The sequence below is a fragment of the Zootoca vivipara genome, chromosome 8 (assembly GCF_965207765.1).
Source record: "Zootoca vivipara chromosome 8, rZooViv2.hap1.1, whole genome shotgun sequence".
Lineage (NCBI taxonomy): Eukaryota > Metazoa > Chordata > Lepidosauria > Squamata > Lacertidae > Zootoca > Zootoca vivipara.
In genome coordinates, this window is record NC_142591.1 from 12010343 (window position 1) to 12028116 (window position 17774).

Here is a 17774-nt window from a genome sequence, read left to right on the forward strand (position 1 = left end):
GGGAGATTTGCCGCCTGGGCCAACGAGAAAGGAAACTTCCACGGCAACTCTCTGAGCTCATTGTGACAACTTGTATCGGGGAGGTAACCAACAAAAGGGAGGAGTCTGTTATGAGATGGCTCCACAATATTAGAGAGGGGAGAAGACACAACAGCTGCACAAATTGAGGCTCTGAGTCAAGATCTTTGGGCAGCTGAAGGCCCATGAAATACAAAGGTCCCATACTCTGACCCACACTGCCCATTGCCTACCACAGTTCCATGAATCACCCAAGGCTGAGCAGGGAAGGTAGCTGCGTGGAAGTTAATGGCAGAGGACAAACCAAGAACAAGGCAGGATGGGGCTCCAAGATCTGAAGGTTCAATCCTAATCCATGTTCCAACACTGGTGCTTTAAGCTGCTGTCTAACCCACCACATTAGGTGGACCTGCCTTCAAAACAAGGCCTGTCCCATAACTCAGAATCTACCAGAGCTGCACTTAATACTGTTCATTTCCACATTTCTCTTCAATTATTATTTTATTTAAAAAAATCAAGGTGGTGGCAGTGGTAGAAACCTGCTGTCATTCAAGAGAACACTGACATAGGACAGAAATGTCCCTGGGGTTCTGTTGCATCCCATTGTTACTCTCTACAATCATGGCCAAAAGCATCATCCAGGATAGGGTAGGCAAGGATATGAATCGATTCTTTGTCAGATTCTGCTCACACAGGGATGAGACAAATGAGAGATCGTTTCCATCCATTAATTTCCCCTTCTTATAGCAAAATAAGCACCAGAGTGGCTGGGGCAACCCAGTCAGATGGGCGTGGGTGTGCAAATAAAATTATTATTATTCACTGCTTTTAAGGGGAAGGAGTAATTTTATCTACCCACCAATTGCCATGGGGAGCAATCCACCCCTCATCTTCCAGATATACTAAAGAGGAAATAGAAGAACAGGCTGAACTTGAAAGAAATGAACTTTCAACTGAAGACACAACTATCCTAAAAAAAACCCACCAGTAGCACCTAGCCTAGGCATCCCCAAACTTCGACCCTCCAGATGTTTTGTACTACAATTCCCATCATCCCTGACCACTGGTCCTGTTAGCTAGGGATCATGGGAGTTGTAAGCCAAAACATCTGGAGGGCCACAGTTTGGGGGTGCCTGACCTAGCCTATTCACATTGGGCAGATCAGCACTTCAATTGCATTTTATTTTATTTTATTTTATTTTATTTTAAAGCACTGTCATCGAGGTCTGGAAAAAAAATGTGAGAGGACAACACAGAAAAAATTGGAGTGGAATCATTTTGGTAACAACTTCTTATGGACTGTCCAAAAAAGCGAATGAACACAAGATGGCAATTCCAAAGAAAAGAACTCAGTGCCATGTCGCACAGCATAGAGACATGGAAGGGCTTCACACTATCTATTCTAAACAGCAATAGAAATGTATCATCGGGGACGCAATCCCTTCCTAACATCATTCACTGCTTACCATGATTCTGCGGCTAATGCCACGGAATCCCAAGGACCAACACGGCAAAGAGTTAAAAGCTGGAAGAAATGCTGAGAAGCCTCTCGTCCCTCTCCCTCCTCTGCCCCTTCCTTTGCCGGCTGTCGAGGTAGTGAAGGACACTCATTACACTCATCTCCCTGTTTTTGGACATAGGAATAGTTATTTAATCCACACACAAACACAAATGTCAACAGAAGCTTTACATTGTTGGCAGGAGGTCTTGGGGGACTAGACACTGATTCCCCTCAATATTTACATTTTATATTTTTGCATTATAGAATTATTTTAAGCTTACAATCCTGCAGAAACTAGCAGTGGATGAAGTTTTCCTTTTTAGCGTTAGAGAGAGAGAGAGAGAGAGAGAGAGAGAGAGAGAGAGAGAGAGAGAGAGAGAGAGAGAGATACTTCATTTCTTGGAGTGTGGGGAGTGGTAAACTACCCACAACAAAGGCAGAATATTTGTGATGTAGTTCCTACAGCTCCTGTTCAAATCTGCTGCTTCTTGTATGGTCAGCATTCAACAACATCCAGCTAACATCTTTTGCCATGAAAATGTTTTTCATTTCACTCTGAATACTTTCGCGCGCACACACACAAAAACCTGTTTTAATTCAAAAGCTGCTATTTCCAGCATTTTAACCCTCCATACTTTTGTAACATCTGGCCCCAAAATGGGTTTAAGCAATATGCAAAACTTTCTGCCCTAACGTGTACCATTTCATACTCCATGTATTCTACTAAAATAATGGACTTTCCTCCTGCCTATCCAATGGGGGCGGGTTTTGTTTGTCTTTTAAGAGTTTCATTACAATGGCACTGGAGTCTTTGCAATCCCAGTGAAAGTGAATTGGGGGAAAGTGAAACACTGCAAGGTTTCTGAGGTGGGATTACCGCAACATATTGTTTATAGACATTTAGCACCTCAAAAGCCACCTTGTATTGATACAGCAGATAGGATAAGGCGGTACAGTGGTACCTCGCAAGACGAATGCCCTGCAAGACAAATTTTTCACAGGACGAATGCGTCTTGCGGTCTGATGGTGACTCGCAAGACGAATTCGTTTTGCGAAAAACTCATCTTGCGAATCGCGGTTTCCCATAGGAATGCAATGAAATTTAATTAATGCGTTCCTATGGGCAAAAAAAGAAATTTCTTTTTTTTTAAAAAAATATATATTTTTATTAATTTTCCAATTAAAACCAATTATATCACATTCATTATTTCAAATTATACACATATATATATCAATCAAACCGAATGTTATGCCAAATCATCTAGAGAATTTTTTTTTGGGTTCCCATGCTTCAAGAAATTGGGGATTCCTCGCAACCGTCCACTGCCGTCTTTTTTCTAAAGTTCAAATCGTCTCTCCAAGTTCATAATAATCCAGATCTTCCCCTTACAGTCACATAGATGTTTTCCACTTTCAACCGATTGTTTCCCAGCTGCTGAGATAAATATCAAACAAGGTTTCACAGATGTTCTTTCTCCTGTGTGGGTTAATCAGTCCAGCCTCCCCATAAATCTTCTTAGTCTGGAGCTCCCTGTTGCGTCGAAGCAGCGCCATCTTAAAAAGCTCAAATCACTTTCGTTTTCTCTCATAGCCATGTAGATTAACGATCTTTATAAAATTTACAGCTTTTCCAGGCAGAAGACCCAAACATCAAACCATAAACTCTTGGTAAATTAATGGATCTCCTTGCCCTATAGCTGAACTTAGCTTCAGGTTGCTGCTCCAATTCAAAGTGCGTCACAGCTCATAAATCCTCCGAACGCGTCTAGGCACTCCTTCCGTCCGACTAGGGGGGGGGGGGGCTTTTCTCATCGGCAACTCCACATCTTTAAAAAATATGCTCAGTAACAACAGTTTATAAAGTTCAACTCACACAGTCTTTTGCTTCTCTTTCACTCCAAACAAGCCAGGACATCGCGTCTGGGAAGGTACGAAGTAACTCATATGAAGAAAAATTAAAAAAAACTCACTTCCCTTATCGCTCCGTCCCCATCAATCCTTCTTCCAGATGAAATACAGCCTTTGACTCCTCTCCCTCAGCAGCATAAATTTCTCAGCAGTAAACAGCGCTTCTTCCCCTCCTTCTGAAGTATGTCCATAGATTTAAGCCTAATTATCTTCTTTAACCATGGAAATCCCCGCCATGCAGATTAGCGTCCGGGAGTCCTGGCCCTCGTAAGTGCTTTTCAGCCCAAGCTCCCCCCACTCCATAAACAGTCGGAGTGGGTCTGGGGGCATCGCGGGCCAGCGGCCCCTCTCCGTAACCCCCGGAGAGGGTAGGGGGTTGCCATTTACTCCCCTAGCAACCGCCAAATTCCTTACGAAGGTCAGAGGGATGGAAAACAGGTCCGCCATTCCTGCCAGCGGAAACCGGAACCTCAAAAAAAAGAAATTTCAATGCATTCCTATGGGAAACCGTGATTTGCAAGACGAATTTTTCACAAAACGAATTGACTCACGGAACAAATTAAATTTGTCTTGCGAGGTACCATTGTATTAATCTCTCCAGGTGATTTTGAGTTTCTGGAAAAAGCATTTGAATTAAGGTACGGTATCAAGAATTTGTTATATCCTATCGTAATTAATATTACAGACCATTACAGACCTGCAGAAATTATTCATATAAACCCTTGGCACTATACACAACCATCCATAATGCTATCTTATATTACTGCATTAAAATTGGATATTTCTCCTTGGAGCTTTCAAAATCATGGCAATACTGGAGGCTGTTTGATCCTGAAGGAAGTGAGTTAAACTTAGCAAAGTACTTAAACAATTGCATAGGGTGGTTGAACTTAGCCAGGCCAATTAAAAAAATTAATCACCTCCATATGCCCTGTGGTGTGCTGTTCTTTATGTCATCCCTCTTTGCCCAGGCTTTTGGAAGGTGTGGATATAACATGGATAGTTGCTAATGAGCGCATAGATATCCTCCTGTATTACCATAACTTTGCGAGGAATTTTTTATCTGAAGTTTTATATCATAATGGTCACCCATGATCTTGATCTGTTGTGCAAGTTGTAAACTACCCAGGAATAAAATGAAAGGAAGGAAGACTTTTCCAAGTGTATGTCATATAGCCTGGTGAGATGTCTGCTCCCCTCTTAATTAAGCTAGGCTGCTGAGGTTCCCTGGGATATACACCAAAGGATATCCCCTGTGTTGCAAAACAGACAACTCTGAGTAATCACAGGCAGATAGTGTTCTAAAAATATATTTGTAACATGTATTATTTCACAATTCTTAAACAGAAAATACCAGTATGTAATGGAGTCACAAATAATGGAACTCAATCAATGTTGCATGAACAAAACTAGAAAATGTCGTCAATCAGTATCAAAGAGACAAAAAATTCATCAGCAGATAAATGGTCCTAAGAGGTACATCGAGTAGCAAAGGGTCAGCACTCACTTAGAAGTGTAGTAAGCTGAACTTCTAAGTGAGTGCTGATCCTTTGCTACTTGATGTACCCCCTTAGGACCATTTATCTGCTGATTTATCTGTCTCTCCTGGTATGTCCCACAGAGGACCCTAAGGTCCATGAATAATAATAGCTTAAAGGTCCCAGGCCCTAAGGAAGCCAGACTATCCTCCAGCAGGGCCAGGGCTTTTTCAGTGATGGCTCCGACCTGGTAGAATGCTCTGTCCATAGTTGTCAAGTCTCCCGTTTTTCATGGGAAACCCCCGTATTTAAATCCAATTCCCGCTGTTATCCCGAATTGCAAAATATCCCGTAAATGCCCCGGATTTATAAGAAAGCAGCTCCTGCCGTCCGAGTGCTGCTGGAAATTGCCTCTGTGCATGCCCGGGCATGTGCTGAAGCAATTTCTGGTGCCCCAGACATGCGGACACGGGCAGCCCGGCACCGGAAGTCACTTCTGCGCATGTCTGGACATGCACAGAACTGATTTCCGGTGCCGCTCTGCCCATGTCTGAGCGACTTCCGGTGCTGCGCTGCTGCTGATCCCTTATTTTTCAATCCGGAAGTTGACAGCTATGGCTCTGTCCCACAAGACTAGGGCCCTGCAGGACTTGATCTCCTTCCGCAGGGTCTGTAAGACAGAGCTATTCCACCTGGCCTTCAATTTGAATTAGCCTGATCCTCCATTCCCCTTTCCCCCTTTCCTCTTCTATGAAGAAACCCTTTCTCGGAGCCCACATTTAAATTCTTCTCTAGTCCCCTTGCTGGCCCTAGTAGTACCAACTTGGCCAGTTAGCCCTGGTGATCATTTGATATTTACTGACTGGGGTTTTTTTCTTTCCAAAATGACCCCTGAATTTTTGAATTTTATTGATACTGATGCTGCATTTTATGTTGTGTTTTATGCTGTTTTTAAGTCATATTTTAATCAATATTTTATATTTGCTGTTAGCCGCCCTGAGCCCGATTTTTAAACCGGGAAGGGCGGGTATAAAATATTATTATTATTATTATTATTATTATTATTATTATTATTATTATTAAGAGTTACTATCAAAACAGTTCGTCATCCGGAAAAACTGTTCTACGTTTGGAGCATCCATTACCATTACGGTTACAGGATTGTGACTGTTGAAAGGCTTGTTTGCCTCTATGATACTGATTGGCTACATTTTCTAATTTTGCTCATGCAATGTTGATTGACTTCTATTATTTGTGACTCCGTTACATATTTTCTGTTTAAGAATTGTGAAATAATACATGCTAGAAATATTTTGTTAGAACATTATTAGTCCCATGTTGTCTGTGATCATCATCATCATCATGTTCAGAGACATTCCCTGGGACGCAGTATTACTAGCACCTAGAATTTTATGGTCAACATTTTTAATTTTTAATTTTGCTTTGTATTTAAGTCTAGCTTATATCTTCTGTAGTATCGAATATATTCTGTGTTGATTTCTGTCCTTTTTGAATTTATTGATATGTTTTGTTAACTGACTTCTCCCACCCCCATGCTCTGTATTTTGACATTTGGAATGCTTGTTGGAAGCTGGTTTGGGGCATCTCTCGCTATGAAAAGATGGCATATAAATAGACTCAACTGATCAGTTCCGTATCACCAAGAGTTTACCAAGAGTTTAATTGGTTAAGAAGTTAGCAAAACCCTGGCTTTTTAACATATTGTTCTTGGTTCTTTTCAAACTCCTGAAGGGGAGGGGGGATAACTACAGAATACAATGAACCATGGAATGAGGAAAGGATGGCAAAACAAGATGAGTAAAAATCAAGTTTAATGTTGAGATGGGGCAAAGGATGGTGAGAATAGAGATCAAGAGGTGACAGAAAGGGAAAAGGGAAAAGAAGAGCAGTAAAGCAAATTTGCTGAAAAGAAAAGTGGACTCATTTTCACTATTATTTAACAATTACATTCTCACTCAATGCATGACATTCAAGGCAAGATAAACTCACATTTCTTGGGTTGTCGTCCCCCCCCCCCAATTATTGAGTAAAACAGGTCATTTGCAGTCAGAATTCAATGGCATATGAATTTCCTACCTGAACTTTAGACATACATTTGTGGTGATTCACAGGTGAAGGGAAGGTAAAGATCAGAGCTATATGTTGCTTTTGAAAATAGCATATTGCAGAATGTGGCTCCATGATTTCCTTGTGCTGTTCAAAAAAATGCAGTAAAGGCAAGAAATGTGCTCAAAGACCACATGTGGGCAGGCTCAAGCACAGCCTTCACTTTGATTTTTCTATTCCAAACTCTCTGTTTGGAGCTGAGCGGGAGAAAGCAGGGGGGCATTTTTTTTTTTGAAAGCAGCCAAGAGCTACAGGCATGTGAGGTTTGCATAGCAGGTGACCCACCAAGTCCCGGTCAACACACCAGACATGCGCTTTGGTCTGTTAGGTGCTTAATAACTCCAATTTCTTGCAGTCTCAGGCACAAATAGGCTTTTTCCCCCAATACCTTAGTGGGCCACACTGCATAGTTGGTTAGTTTCGTGTTCAGACCCAGAGACCTCCCCCTTAAATAAAGACACATTTGACTCAAATTTTATTTTTTATTTTTTGGCAGAATTTAGGCCACAACTTTATTGATTACAGAAAAGTGAGTGGTTGCATAGGCTCTGGTTCGACTAGCTCCCTAAACCCTTGCAGGTAGCGCTGACCCAGAGCTCCATCATAGGTCAGCCAAGGGTGAACACCTGAGGTAGATAGGAAGCCCCGGAACAGACTCTGTTTGCTCCCCTGGACTCAGGCACGGGCACAACCCCTCTCAGGGGTTTACCAAACCAAGTTGAGTCCCTGGATTTCTTTAACGGAATACCCTTCACATAGGGATGGCGAGACCGTTCCCCCATCCCTATCACATGAACCAGTGCCTATCCGCAACCTTACAAGTTGTGATGAAATGCTATGTGGCAGGTGAAACCCAAATGGCCACAACCAATCAGCCAAGTGGGGGAAATTCCTGCTGTGCCCCTGTCCCAACGACAGGCGACACATGACAGCATAGCAAGGTCAAACGAAAAATGCTCCAAAAATAGGGAGAGGTGGGCGGGTGCCCCGATGCACAAGCTGAAAGAGTAAGCTCTGGGACACGTGCATAGGTTTATATATAGGTCTCTCAATCGTTTTACACTGCACCCATTGGCCAGATTACACCCAACAATGAGGGACCTACCAATCGGGTGTTGTGGCTATCCAATAAACCCACCCACAACCAGGAGGTCAGCCTCCAGGTCTCACCGCAACACGTGCCCTCATTTAGGGAGGACACAATTTGTGTTCGGCTGGTGAGTCACAAGCTCTCCAGGCCTGATGCAGATCAAGAACATCTGCCTGGTTATCTAGAACAGGAGCTGTTGATTCCTTATCTGCCTGCCTAAATAACAAACAGGCAATAGAAACTTTCTAAAAAGGACTTGCTCTTGTCCGGTACCATCAAAGCAGATTTGCCAGTGCAATCTGCAACATCCCATACTGCTGGAATAAACAAAAATCTGTTCGCATTCTTCTTCAAATGTGTTCTAATATAAATAGATTTGACTTTGTATTTAAATGCTTTCCACAAGCGCACAAATGGCATTCTGCAATGTCAATCACTATCAACACGCCAATTACAATCAGTGATTCGAAAACAGATTCCAGCGTTCATTTTTTGTAAAAGGAAAGACTTCTCTTTCGCGCATAATCATAAATGGAAATGTTAGATTCCTACAAATTCGTGATTGTGTATTTGTGTTCATATAAAAAGCAGTGTTTCCTCTGTTTGGTCGCTCTAGCTCTTGATGTTCTCCTGTGATATATGCAAGTCACTTTCATCCTGGGGGGGCTAGTTTTTCCACTACCTGCAAATATTTTCTGGGTGTGAAAATATCTGCTAACCACTGCAGCACCCCTTACAATGATGAATGCAGTCCTCATTCAGAATTTATTTTGCCAGCAGAGTCCAGTGTCAAGTGAATCCATTTACAAAGTGTGACTAACTTATGCTGCTCTCCATTGTCAATGTCTTTAAAGATCACTAATCAATACAAAAGAACCAGTAATTCTTCACCCTTCACCCTCAGGAAGGTTAAGCTCTATGCCAAGATAACACAGCAACTCGCTCTGAATCAATTAGGCACATTTCCATGAAGTGTTTTGCAATATTTATTCCATTTCAAAAGTTCAAATCATGAAAGAATTTGCATATAGGGGAACAGGGGAAAGCAAGAGAGGGAAGACTAGGGTTTTTTTATATAGGTATTCAGATTAAGAAGATCACTAAACTGTTGCTATGGGAGAATGAAGTCTGGAGGGCAGTGAAATGTCATGTATCAGCCATGTCTTGTCTCAGTTTGGCTCCTGGACATTTGAACAATATCCATGCATTTCAGAGCTTTACTCTGCATATGTAATGTGCCTTATATATTAAGTCAGACCACTGGTCTATCTGACCAATATTATCTATCGACTGGTCTTAAACCCTCCAAGGTTTAAGGCAGAGGCATTTTGTAGTCACAGAATCACAGAGCTGGAAGGGACCCCAAGGGTCATCTAGTCCAACCCCCTGCAACGCAGGAATCTCAGCTAAAGCACCCCTGGCAGATGGCCAGCCAACGTCTGCTTAAAAACCTCCAAGGAAGGAGAGTCATGTAACTCATATACTGAACCACTGAAAAATTGAGGGCTGCCTAGGGTTATCAAATATTTGATTCTGCAATGAGATGGAAAAACCAAAGACAAGGAGCATAAAAAAATGTTTTGAATTTTGGTGCCTATGAACAAAAACACTGCACATTAACTTTAATGGGTTTCATTCTATCCACGGGCTGCTTACATACATGGAAGTTTTAAAATATAATCAAAACACATTTGAGATTTGGACTTTTCTTTCATTGAGACTGAGGCAGGATGCTTTAAAACAAATTCTAGACACTCTCACCGAGTAGCTTACAATTGAGAAATACGATTTGACATGGAGTGTGACAGAGTCAAATTGCTTGGCATGATTTACATTTCTCTTCAGCTGACTCCAAACATGAAATGTTAACTACACTAGTAGTGAGAGAGGTTTGAAAAGGAGAACAGGATAGGAATGATAAAGAGCGAAGATACGAAAATAAAATGAAAGAGATGGTGGTAGCGTCCCCCTTCCCCATTTTGGGACCTTCAGTAATTCTGGTACAACATTCCAGAACTTTGCTTAAGGACTCCATTCCCTATAATTATGTCAGGGAGAGTAGGTATAATCCAGAGGCTGTTTGTTCATAACTTAACTCCTGATTGATTTCAATAGGGCTGCAGCTCTTTCTGAATTGAATTGCCCATGAATTTCAAGTGTCCCAGAAAGGACCCCCAAGCCAGGGCTAGTTGAAGAACCATCGCAAACCAGCCTTGACAACACTGACGGGTCGGTTTAAACTGCTGTGCATATGGCGGGTACATTTTATGTGGAAAGTGGCACTCCATTTTATATTTTTCGCTCTATAGAAATTGCCATTTATTTATCACACTAGTGGGCCACAGTGCCAGATAGCTTGCTCTGCGTATATACTTAGTCACTTAACTTGATGTTTACAAGCACACTTCAGTGACAAAAAAATAAAGCCCCTTAGAGATGAATGAGAGCAAGTATTCAGCGAGCTTTCTAGTTCTGGGAAATTTGATCAAGCCCATTAACCTTTGAAAGAAAGTCAAGGTAGAAGAATAGAGAGATACTCTTGATATAGTTGATTTTTAAAAAGCAACAAGCAACCCTGTGACCAGTCACCTAGCTATTTCCTTGTGATGTGGATGTTCAAATGAAGAATGTGAAGGAAAAGGCTGTTCTAAAAGCCTTGGGTGGGTGGGTGGGTGGCAACACTTTAAGAACATGCAGGTATTCTCTTAACATTACTTGACATCACACAGAAGGGCAACTCCACGCAATATCCAATGCTCCGGAGGTTGGGTGGTCCGGAGGTCCACTGCGGCGATATAATTCAGATCTGTCCGAACTGGTTTTTTGTAGATTGGGCAGGAGTACAGGCGTGGATCTCTCGAGGCTAGGGAGATGAAGGAAGAAAACACTTCATTGTCATAAGGCTATAAACAGAGCAAACATCTTATTGGAAAAAAAACCCATATGAAATTAAAATCGGTGTCCTATCTGGAACTTCCAATTTCAAGCCCCTCACATAGCTGCAACTCATACCTGAGAGGCATTTTGCTTGCTTATCTCTAACAATCTCAGTTAGGCAAACAGCCTTAGCCATAGATCTGACTGTGGTAAAAAGAAAAAAACTGAAGTAGGAAAATAGCCCACAAGACTGTGCCCTTCACAGCTTTTATATTTCTTTCATGTTTGGTTTTATTTATCAAACCAAACTGACTGTTTTCAGGCAAGCAGCACGGACTGAATTCTACAACACCAAGCAGCCTGGGCTTTGGGTGTCCATCTCTCCAACCCACAATCCATTTTGACAGCTGCTTCCCTCCTACACGAACCCCAGAGGTCCTTCTCTCCACTTCTAAAGTTGCTCTTTCAATCTTTTGACTTGCTTGCTGAAGCAGATCCAAATTCCGTACATTTAGCTGTCAAGACTAGCTCCAGCCGACCTGGTTACAACTTGTAGCCTCCCCAGTATGAATTCTTGCAACAGCGAAAAGTTGATTTTAAGCAGATTGACATTCCTTCTTTTAAAAAAAAAAAAATCATTTAAATTAAACCATGAAAGAATGCATAATAGTTCCCATATCTTTTCTGATATTTTGGATTTTCCTTTAGCACATTCACAGGTTTTTTTTACTCTTCACTTCCTATCCCTGGGTGCCATTGTGGCTTATAAAGCTGATCTGGCTTCCCAAAAGTCAATGCATAAATCCATGCTTATTAGCTACTTCCTGTTTATTGGCCAATACACGTCAAGCGATTGCCAGGAAAGCCACCCAGCATCTGGCAGAGAGGGAAGGAGCATCAGCCTTATTGGACCAAGTGTCACTTGGCCCCTTGCCTTGCAGCCCAGAGTGTCTTGGCAACCAAGCCCACCCCTGCAGTTGGCAAAAGGAGAAGGGAGTGCGAGACACTTCTGTTGGCCTACTGAGACCAAGGGTCTTTTTGTGCTTCTGCTCACACCAAGCAAACTTCTTCTGCCATCTGCGCTTGGTCTTAATCCTGAAAATGGACATGCAGGATTCAGGGGAAATATAATTACATATAAATACACCAGGGCAGGTGGGCAGAACATAGGTCAGGATCTTCTGGCAGATCTCTGGGAGACTGACAAGGCTTTCTGATTCTCAGGTTTTTTTAAAAATGGCAGCAACAAAGAAGGTGGCTGTCTCCTCTGAAACAAGCAAAGAAAACTTGGGGAAGCCAGGAGTAGAATATTTTTCTTGAAAAGCTGGTAAGGTCAAAAACACCCTGTTCTTTTGTTCTAAGTATTTGTCTTTAGCACCTGGCTCTGGTTGAAAGATCTAGGGCAGGCATCCCCAAACTTCGGCCCTCCGGATGTTTTGGACTACAATTCCCAAGATCCCTGACCACTGGTCCTCTTAGCTAGGGATCATGGGAGTTGTAGGCCAAAACATCTGGAGGGCCGCAGTTTGGGGGTGCCTGATCTAGGGTTCCAGGAAAAACAAAGTAGGGCGTACTAACATATAGTCCAATCTTATTCCTAGTTGTATATGCCTAGGTCCATAGAATTCAGAAGTGCTAAGCAGCGTTGCACCCACACCCAGCGCACAACAATATATTCCACAACTACAGAGTGTCATGGGCCAGGAGTCAGCTTCACCTGCTGAATGACAGCCTGAAGGGGGAAGAAGGCAGTGTGACTGCACCTTAAGCTGATCAGCCTTCAAGTACACAGAGAAGGTGCTGATGAGAACCAGCTGGTTTCAGCCTTCTTAAGCAGAGCTTCCAGCAGCAGTCAGATGCTGGAAACACTTGTAGTTCCTGGTCCTAACTTGCTGCTTCCTGCTCATCTTGATCCTTGATAATCAGATTCCCTGACCCCTAGACCGTCTGACCACATGGATTGCTGTTCACCTGACGCTAGGACTCGACCTGACTTTGGATGTTGACTCTGCCAGCTCAGAGACTCTTCTGGTGGGCTGGTCTCCCACTCCACTGAGCTCTGCACATTGTTGCTCAGCAACGACACTACAACACTATTGTTCTCTAATCCACACAATTTGCATAGATAGATACATAGACAGATAGATAGATACATAGATAGGATAGTGGCATGCAAGACTATCGTTTCAATGAGTATGATGTTAGTTTCCTCCTCCACAGCGGACTCTCCTTTTGAATTCATGGCCAAGGTACTGAAACTATGGTTTAAGAGCGACCTTTCCCCCTGCTGTGCAAACCAAGATGACCAATTACCCTGCATTTTGTTCCTAACATGTGGTGAGATCATCCTTACCTCTTGGCAGGATGAAACAAATAACCAAGTGACCTCAGCGTGTGAGTGAAATAGAAGACCCAGCGGGAGGCTTGGCTATATGCACGGGCTCTGTGCTCATGAATGGAGAGGGGCTCCTTTTCTGCATTACTAATTATAAACACAGAACCAGATGGTGGCAATTATGATAATTAATCCATCTGGAACAAAAGCTGTGGGTTTTGCAGAATCTTTTGCAAAAAAATAATAAGAAGAAGGCCAACGACTCCAGTTTCTTGTGCTTGCAAGTGCCCCTGAAGAAGATATTTCAAATGTAATTATGAGCTCGATAGATACATTTATGTGCACCTAGAGGCTACACACACACTTTTCTCTGTTTCCAGGGGGACTTGCCATTTTTATTTTGAGTGCATGTGCTTTCTTGTTGTAGCAGACCTATGTTCACGGGAAGGAAGGTTATCCTGAAGGAATAACTAGCTCTGAACCCAGAACAACTTAGGGACACTCACAGAACCTGCCGAGGGTTCTTCTGCTTGATCCTAGTAAGCCCTTCTGACTGCAGTTCTGATATTGGCTCATTGTATAAAGTTCCGGGTCAGGTCTTGAACGTGAGCAAGATGTTCCATTATTAATCCATTCTCTCGCCCTTCTTAGCAGTGTCCTAGTTCCTTTGTGAGCAAGGCCATAAAGCATGCATGCTAGCACTACTGATGCCAGGGACACACTGGTGCAAAGAGTTCACACTCAATTTGGCAATACTATATGTAGTAAGGACTACTTCTTAGTAAGCCAGCACCTCAGATAAGACTTTTCAGCGGCCTGCATTCAGGAGAGGAAGCATCTAAACCAGTCCTTGGAGGAAGACTTCACAACTCACTATCATTTGATGGACAGCTCAGCCATGCCATGAAATCTGGCGACCATGAAATAATGGGCAGACACTGCCACAAATGTAAAGGTTTCTGAAATATACTCGGAGTCGAGAGTGAATTTCATGCTCTTTATTCAGCTCATAGTCATCAAGGAGAAGAAGAGAAGAATGCCCTTTTCCCAAAACCATCTGCTTATATACATTATTTACACAATGGGCTTTGCGTGATTGGCTACTTCAGGGCTACACCTGTGGCCCAATCAGTTTGTGGACTGACTTCTGCCAGCAGCCTGATTGGCTGCTCCTGCAGGCCAATCAGGTTGCGGATTCACTTCTGCCAGCCACCTGATTGGCTGCTCCTGCAGGCCAATCAGGTTGCGGATTCACTTCCACCTGGAGTTGGATTGGGTGGCTCCTGTGGACCAATCAGACTGCTGATTCTGGATCCTATTGTTCTATGATTCAGCTCAGTACATAACAGTTTCCATATTCTGATGTGTCAGTATCGACTTAATACTTACTGTTGTTTTCTGCATATATCCTTATCACGGGCATCAGTTCGAAGAGCACCTTGGGCTTTGATTCTATTAGCTTCATGTTCCTTTTGTCCCATCCTGCTCCTTCTAGATAGAGGCCATAGACATAGACGCCCTCGGAGGCAGGAGCTGTGATGTCATCCTTCATCCACTTGGTGACCTCATTGCACAGAACGACGCTGTCAAGTGCCCATCCTTTGTTCGCTCGGGTAATTTCCTGTAAAGAGCAACAAAGTTAGCTGAAAGGTGGAACCATGGATTTCAACAGGAAAAGGCATTGCATAACTTCAGACCAATCAATAGGGCCAAGTGCAGTCCCATTTACTGTAGCTCACACATTCATCTCCTCCCCCCAGCCCCCGAGGCTTATTCAAGGTGTTCGTCTCCTAATAAATCATTTTCCCCATATTGCACATCAACATTCCTTACAGACGCTCAAACATTTCATTAAATTTCTATCTGCCTTACAAGCTGAGGGAAACTTGACAGGCTCAGAGGGACACTGACACCTGATTATCAGTTCCATTGCCCTGCAACCTAGCAGCAAGGCATGTCAAGTCGGATCCAGAGAAGGCAGTTAACAGAAGCCAGAAGTAAAAAAGCGAGCTAATTTGAGTATTTCCCGGAGGGACCAAGAGTTAATCCAGTTTCACAAAAGTAGACTTTTAATTACTTAATCATCACGTAAACAGAAGCCCCCCCCCCCCGTCTCCCTGTGGAAATCACAGGCTGAAGCGACCTCGAAAGAACGAGAAGGGAATACCTGTGATTCTTCAGACGGCGTTGGGCTGCTTCTCCCATCAGCCACTGCCAGAACAATGCATGGCTAGTGATGATGGAAGTTGTAGTCCAGCAATATACAAAGTGTTATGTATATACCGGTATCATATAAATAAATTTTGATGATGTGCAAAGTAGCAGAGTAGCTTACAGCTGGGAAGCTAAATAACTCTTTTAGTTGATTGATAGCTTCTTTGTAAAGACTATATTAATGTCCAGACTCTTTGTATTCAAAATGACTTTACTTTCATAAACATCTAACTGAAAAATATATATTTGCAATCTCGTGCTTATTCCAGCATGGGTAAAGTCTCACTTGAATTGTAGATTGTAGTCTTCTTACTTAAGACTTATAAACAAAACTGTGTTAAGACTTACACCAGAGTTTTACCTCAGAGTCTTACAGTTTCTTTACTTTTACCTCAGCAACAATCTCTCTGTTCCTTACAGAGAGATCCCGCACAGGTTTCTCCCTATCAACATTTAGGGATCTTTGTCTGTCTGTTTCACTGTCTTGTTTCACAACACTGTCCTCAGCAGTATCCTGAGAAGCCTCTCTCAGCAACCCATCTTCCTCTCTCACAAACACACACACAGAAGCAGAATGCAGTTAAAAACCACAGTTACTGGAATAACAGTCACAACAGAATGGAATGCCTCTCTCCTGGTCGACTGCATTGCTGTGAGCAGCTTCAGTCTACTTTCATGCCCAGGGAGTGGACCTGAGGGAAGACTGAGTTCCTCATGTCCGCTCCCCAAACCCTGCCTCCCAGGGTGCTGCGGATTGGGCAATTTGAATTGTGGGCTTGGCGGATGCCCACACGGCTTCACAGTGGCCAGGGAGGGGCAGCAGGAGCTGCTGGGAAAATGGCAAGGCTCCACGGGGAAAGGTGGCGATGCGGTGGGCCACAACCGTCGCTCACCGTGGAGAAAGGTAACTGGCCATTATATTAGGATAAATTGTTTGCAAAAATGTGTACATTAGTCAAAACTGCATACAAATATTTGTTTGTGAGAAATTTTTATGTTAAGATGCTGAAGAATTTTCATACAGATCTTTAAAAAAAACAATTTGCTGCAAACTATGCAGAACTGATTTAAAGAATGGAAGAATGAGAAACAGAGAACTGATATTGACAGATCCATTCGTAATGGGTATAACCACACTTCCCATAATTCTTTGGGGATACCATATGCTTTCAGGAGGCAAAAGCAATTCTTTGCATATGAACAGATACAGTGGTACCTCGGGTTAAGAACTTAATTCGTTCTGGAGGTCCGTTCTTAACCTGTAACTGTTCTTAACCTGAGGCACCACTTTAGCTAATGGGGCCTCCCACTGCTGCTGCCACACAATTTGTTCTCATCCTGAAGCAAAGTTCTTAACCCGAGGTACTATTTTTGGGTTAGCGGAGTCTGTAACCTAAAGCATCTGTAACCTGAGGTACCACTGTATTACAGTAATACCTCGGGTTACGAACGCGATCCGAAGCGCCATTTTGCGCATGCGCAAAGCGCGCTTTTCGCACTTTGCACATGTGCGCGCGGCGAAAACACTTCCGGGTTTGCGCAGTTCGTAACCCGAACTGTTCGCAAACCGAGGTGTTTGTAACCCGAGGTACGACTGTATGTCTGTTACTATGGGTTTCAGATGGTTTTAAAAAACCATGAAAATGAAAAATGCACACACACACACACACAAATGCACACACACACACAAAATATATTTTAAAGGCTTTCTATAACCTGTCTCATTGCAGTTAAAAATCCTTGTGGGTTGAAAAACCCTGTCATCCAAAAGCAGTTCGGTCGCCCTTCAAAAATCCAACAGTGAAACTGTCGATTCCTTTCAAGAAGCTCAGTAAACCAAAATCCGAGAGTGCTGGAAGCCCAGGATGCCTAGAAAGAGAGACAAAGCAATGTTTTAATGATGTAAAGGCCACACCCATGTCCCAGCGTGGTGGGCGGGCGGGTGCAGCGCGCAGCGCAGCTGCCACAGGCGCTGCTGCGCGATGGGCGGGCAGGCACAGCGCGGTTGCCGTGGGCGCAGCTGCGCGGCAGACCGACGGACCGGCCAGCCAGCGGGCGGGCACAGTTCGCGGCGCCCTCCTGGCGGGCCGGCGCAGTGATGCCCTGCACCACCCAGCCTGGCCGTAGGGCCGGCCCTGGTCCTTTTATTTAAAATGCATCTCTGGGTTATTTGTGGGGCCTGTCTGGTGTTTTTACATGGGTAGAATGTGTGCTTTTATTTAAAAT

General features: G+C 43.3%; 1 protein-coding gene across 2 annotated transcripts in view; it reads right to left on the bottom strand.

The window, feature by feature from the left end:
* Positions 1–1417: 1417 nt before the first annotated feature.
* The window catches only part of DNAH5 (dynein axonemal heavy chain 5), a 144882-nt gene continuing 128525 nt past the window's right edge, over positions 1418–17774 (bottom strand). The window contains exons 77-80 of one of the 2 annotated variants that reach the window (XM_088675088.1): positions 17265–17417; positions 14724–14955; positions 10838–10985; positions 1418–1642 (exon numbers count right to left, since the gene is read on the bottom strand). In XM_088675088.1, coding sequence (XP_088531214.1) covers positions 1537–1642; positions 10838–10985; positions 14724–14955; positions 17265–17417 — 639 coding nt within the window. In that variant the 3' untranslated portion in view covers positions 1418–1536. Of the gene's footprint in view, positions 1643–9090; positions 10986–14723; positions 14956–17264; positions 17418–17774 lie in introns of those variants that run through there. The other variant, XM_060278039.2, reaches the window with a different exon arrangement.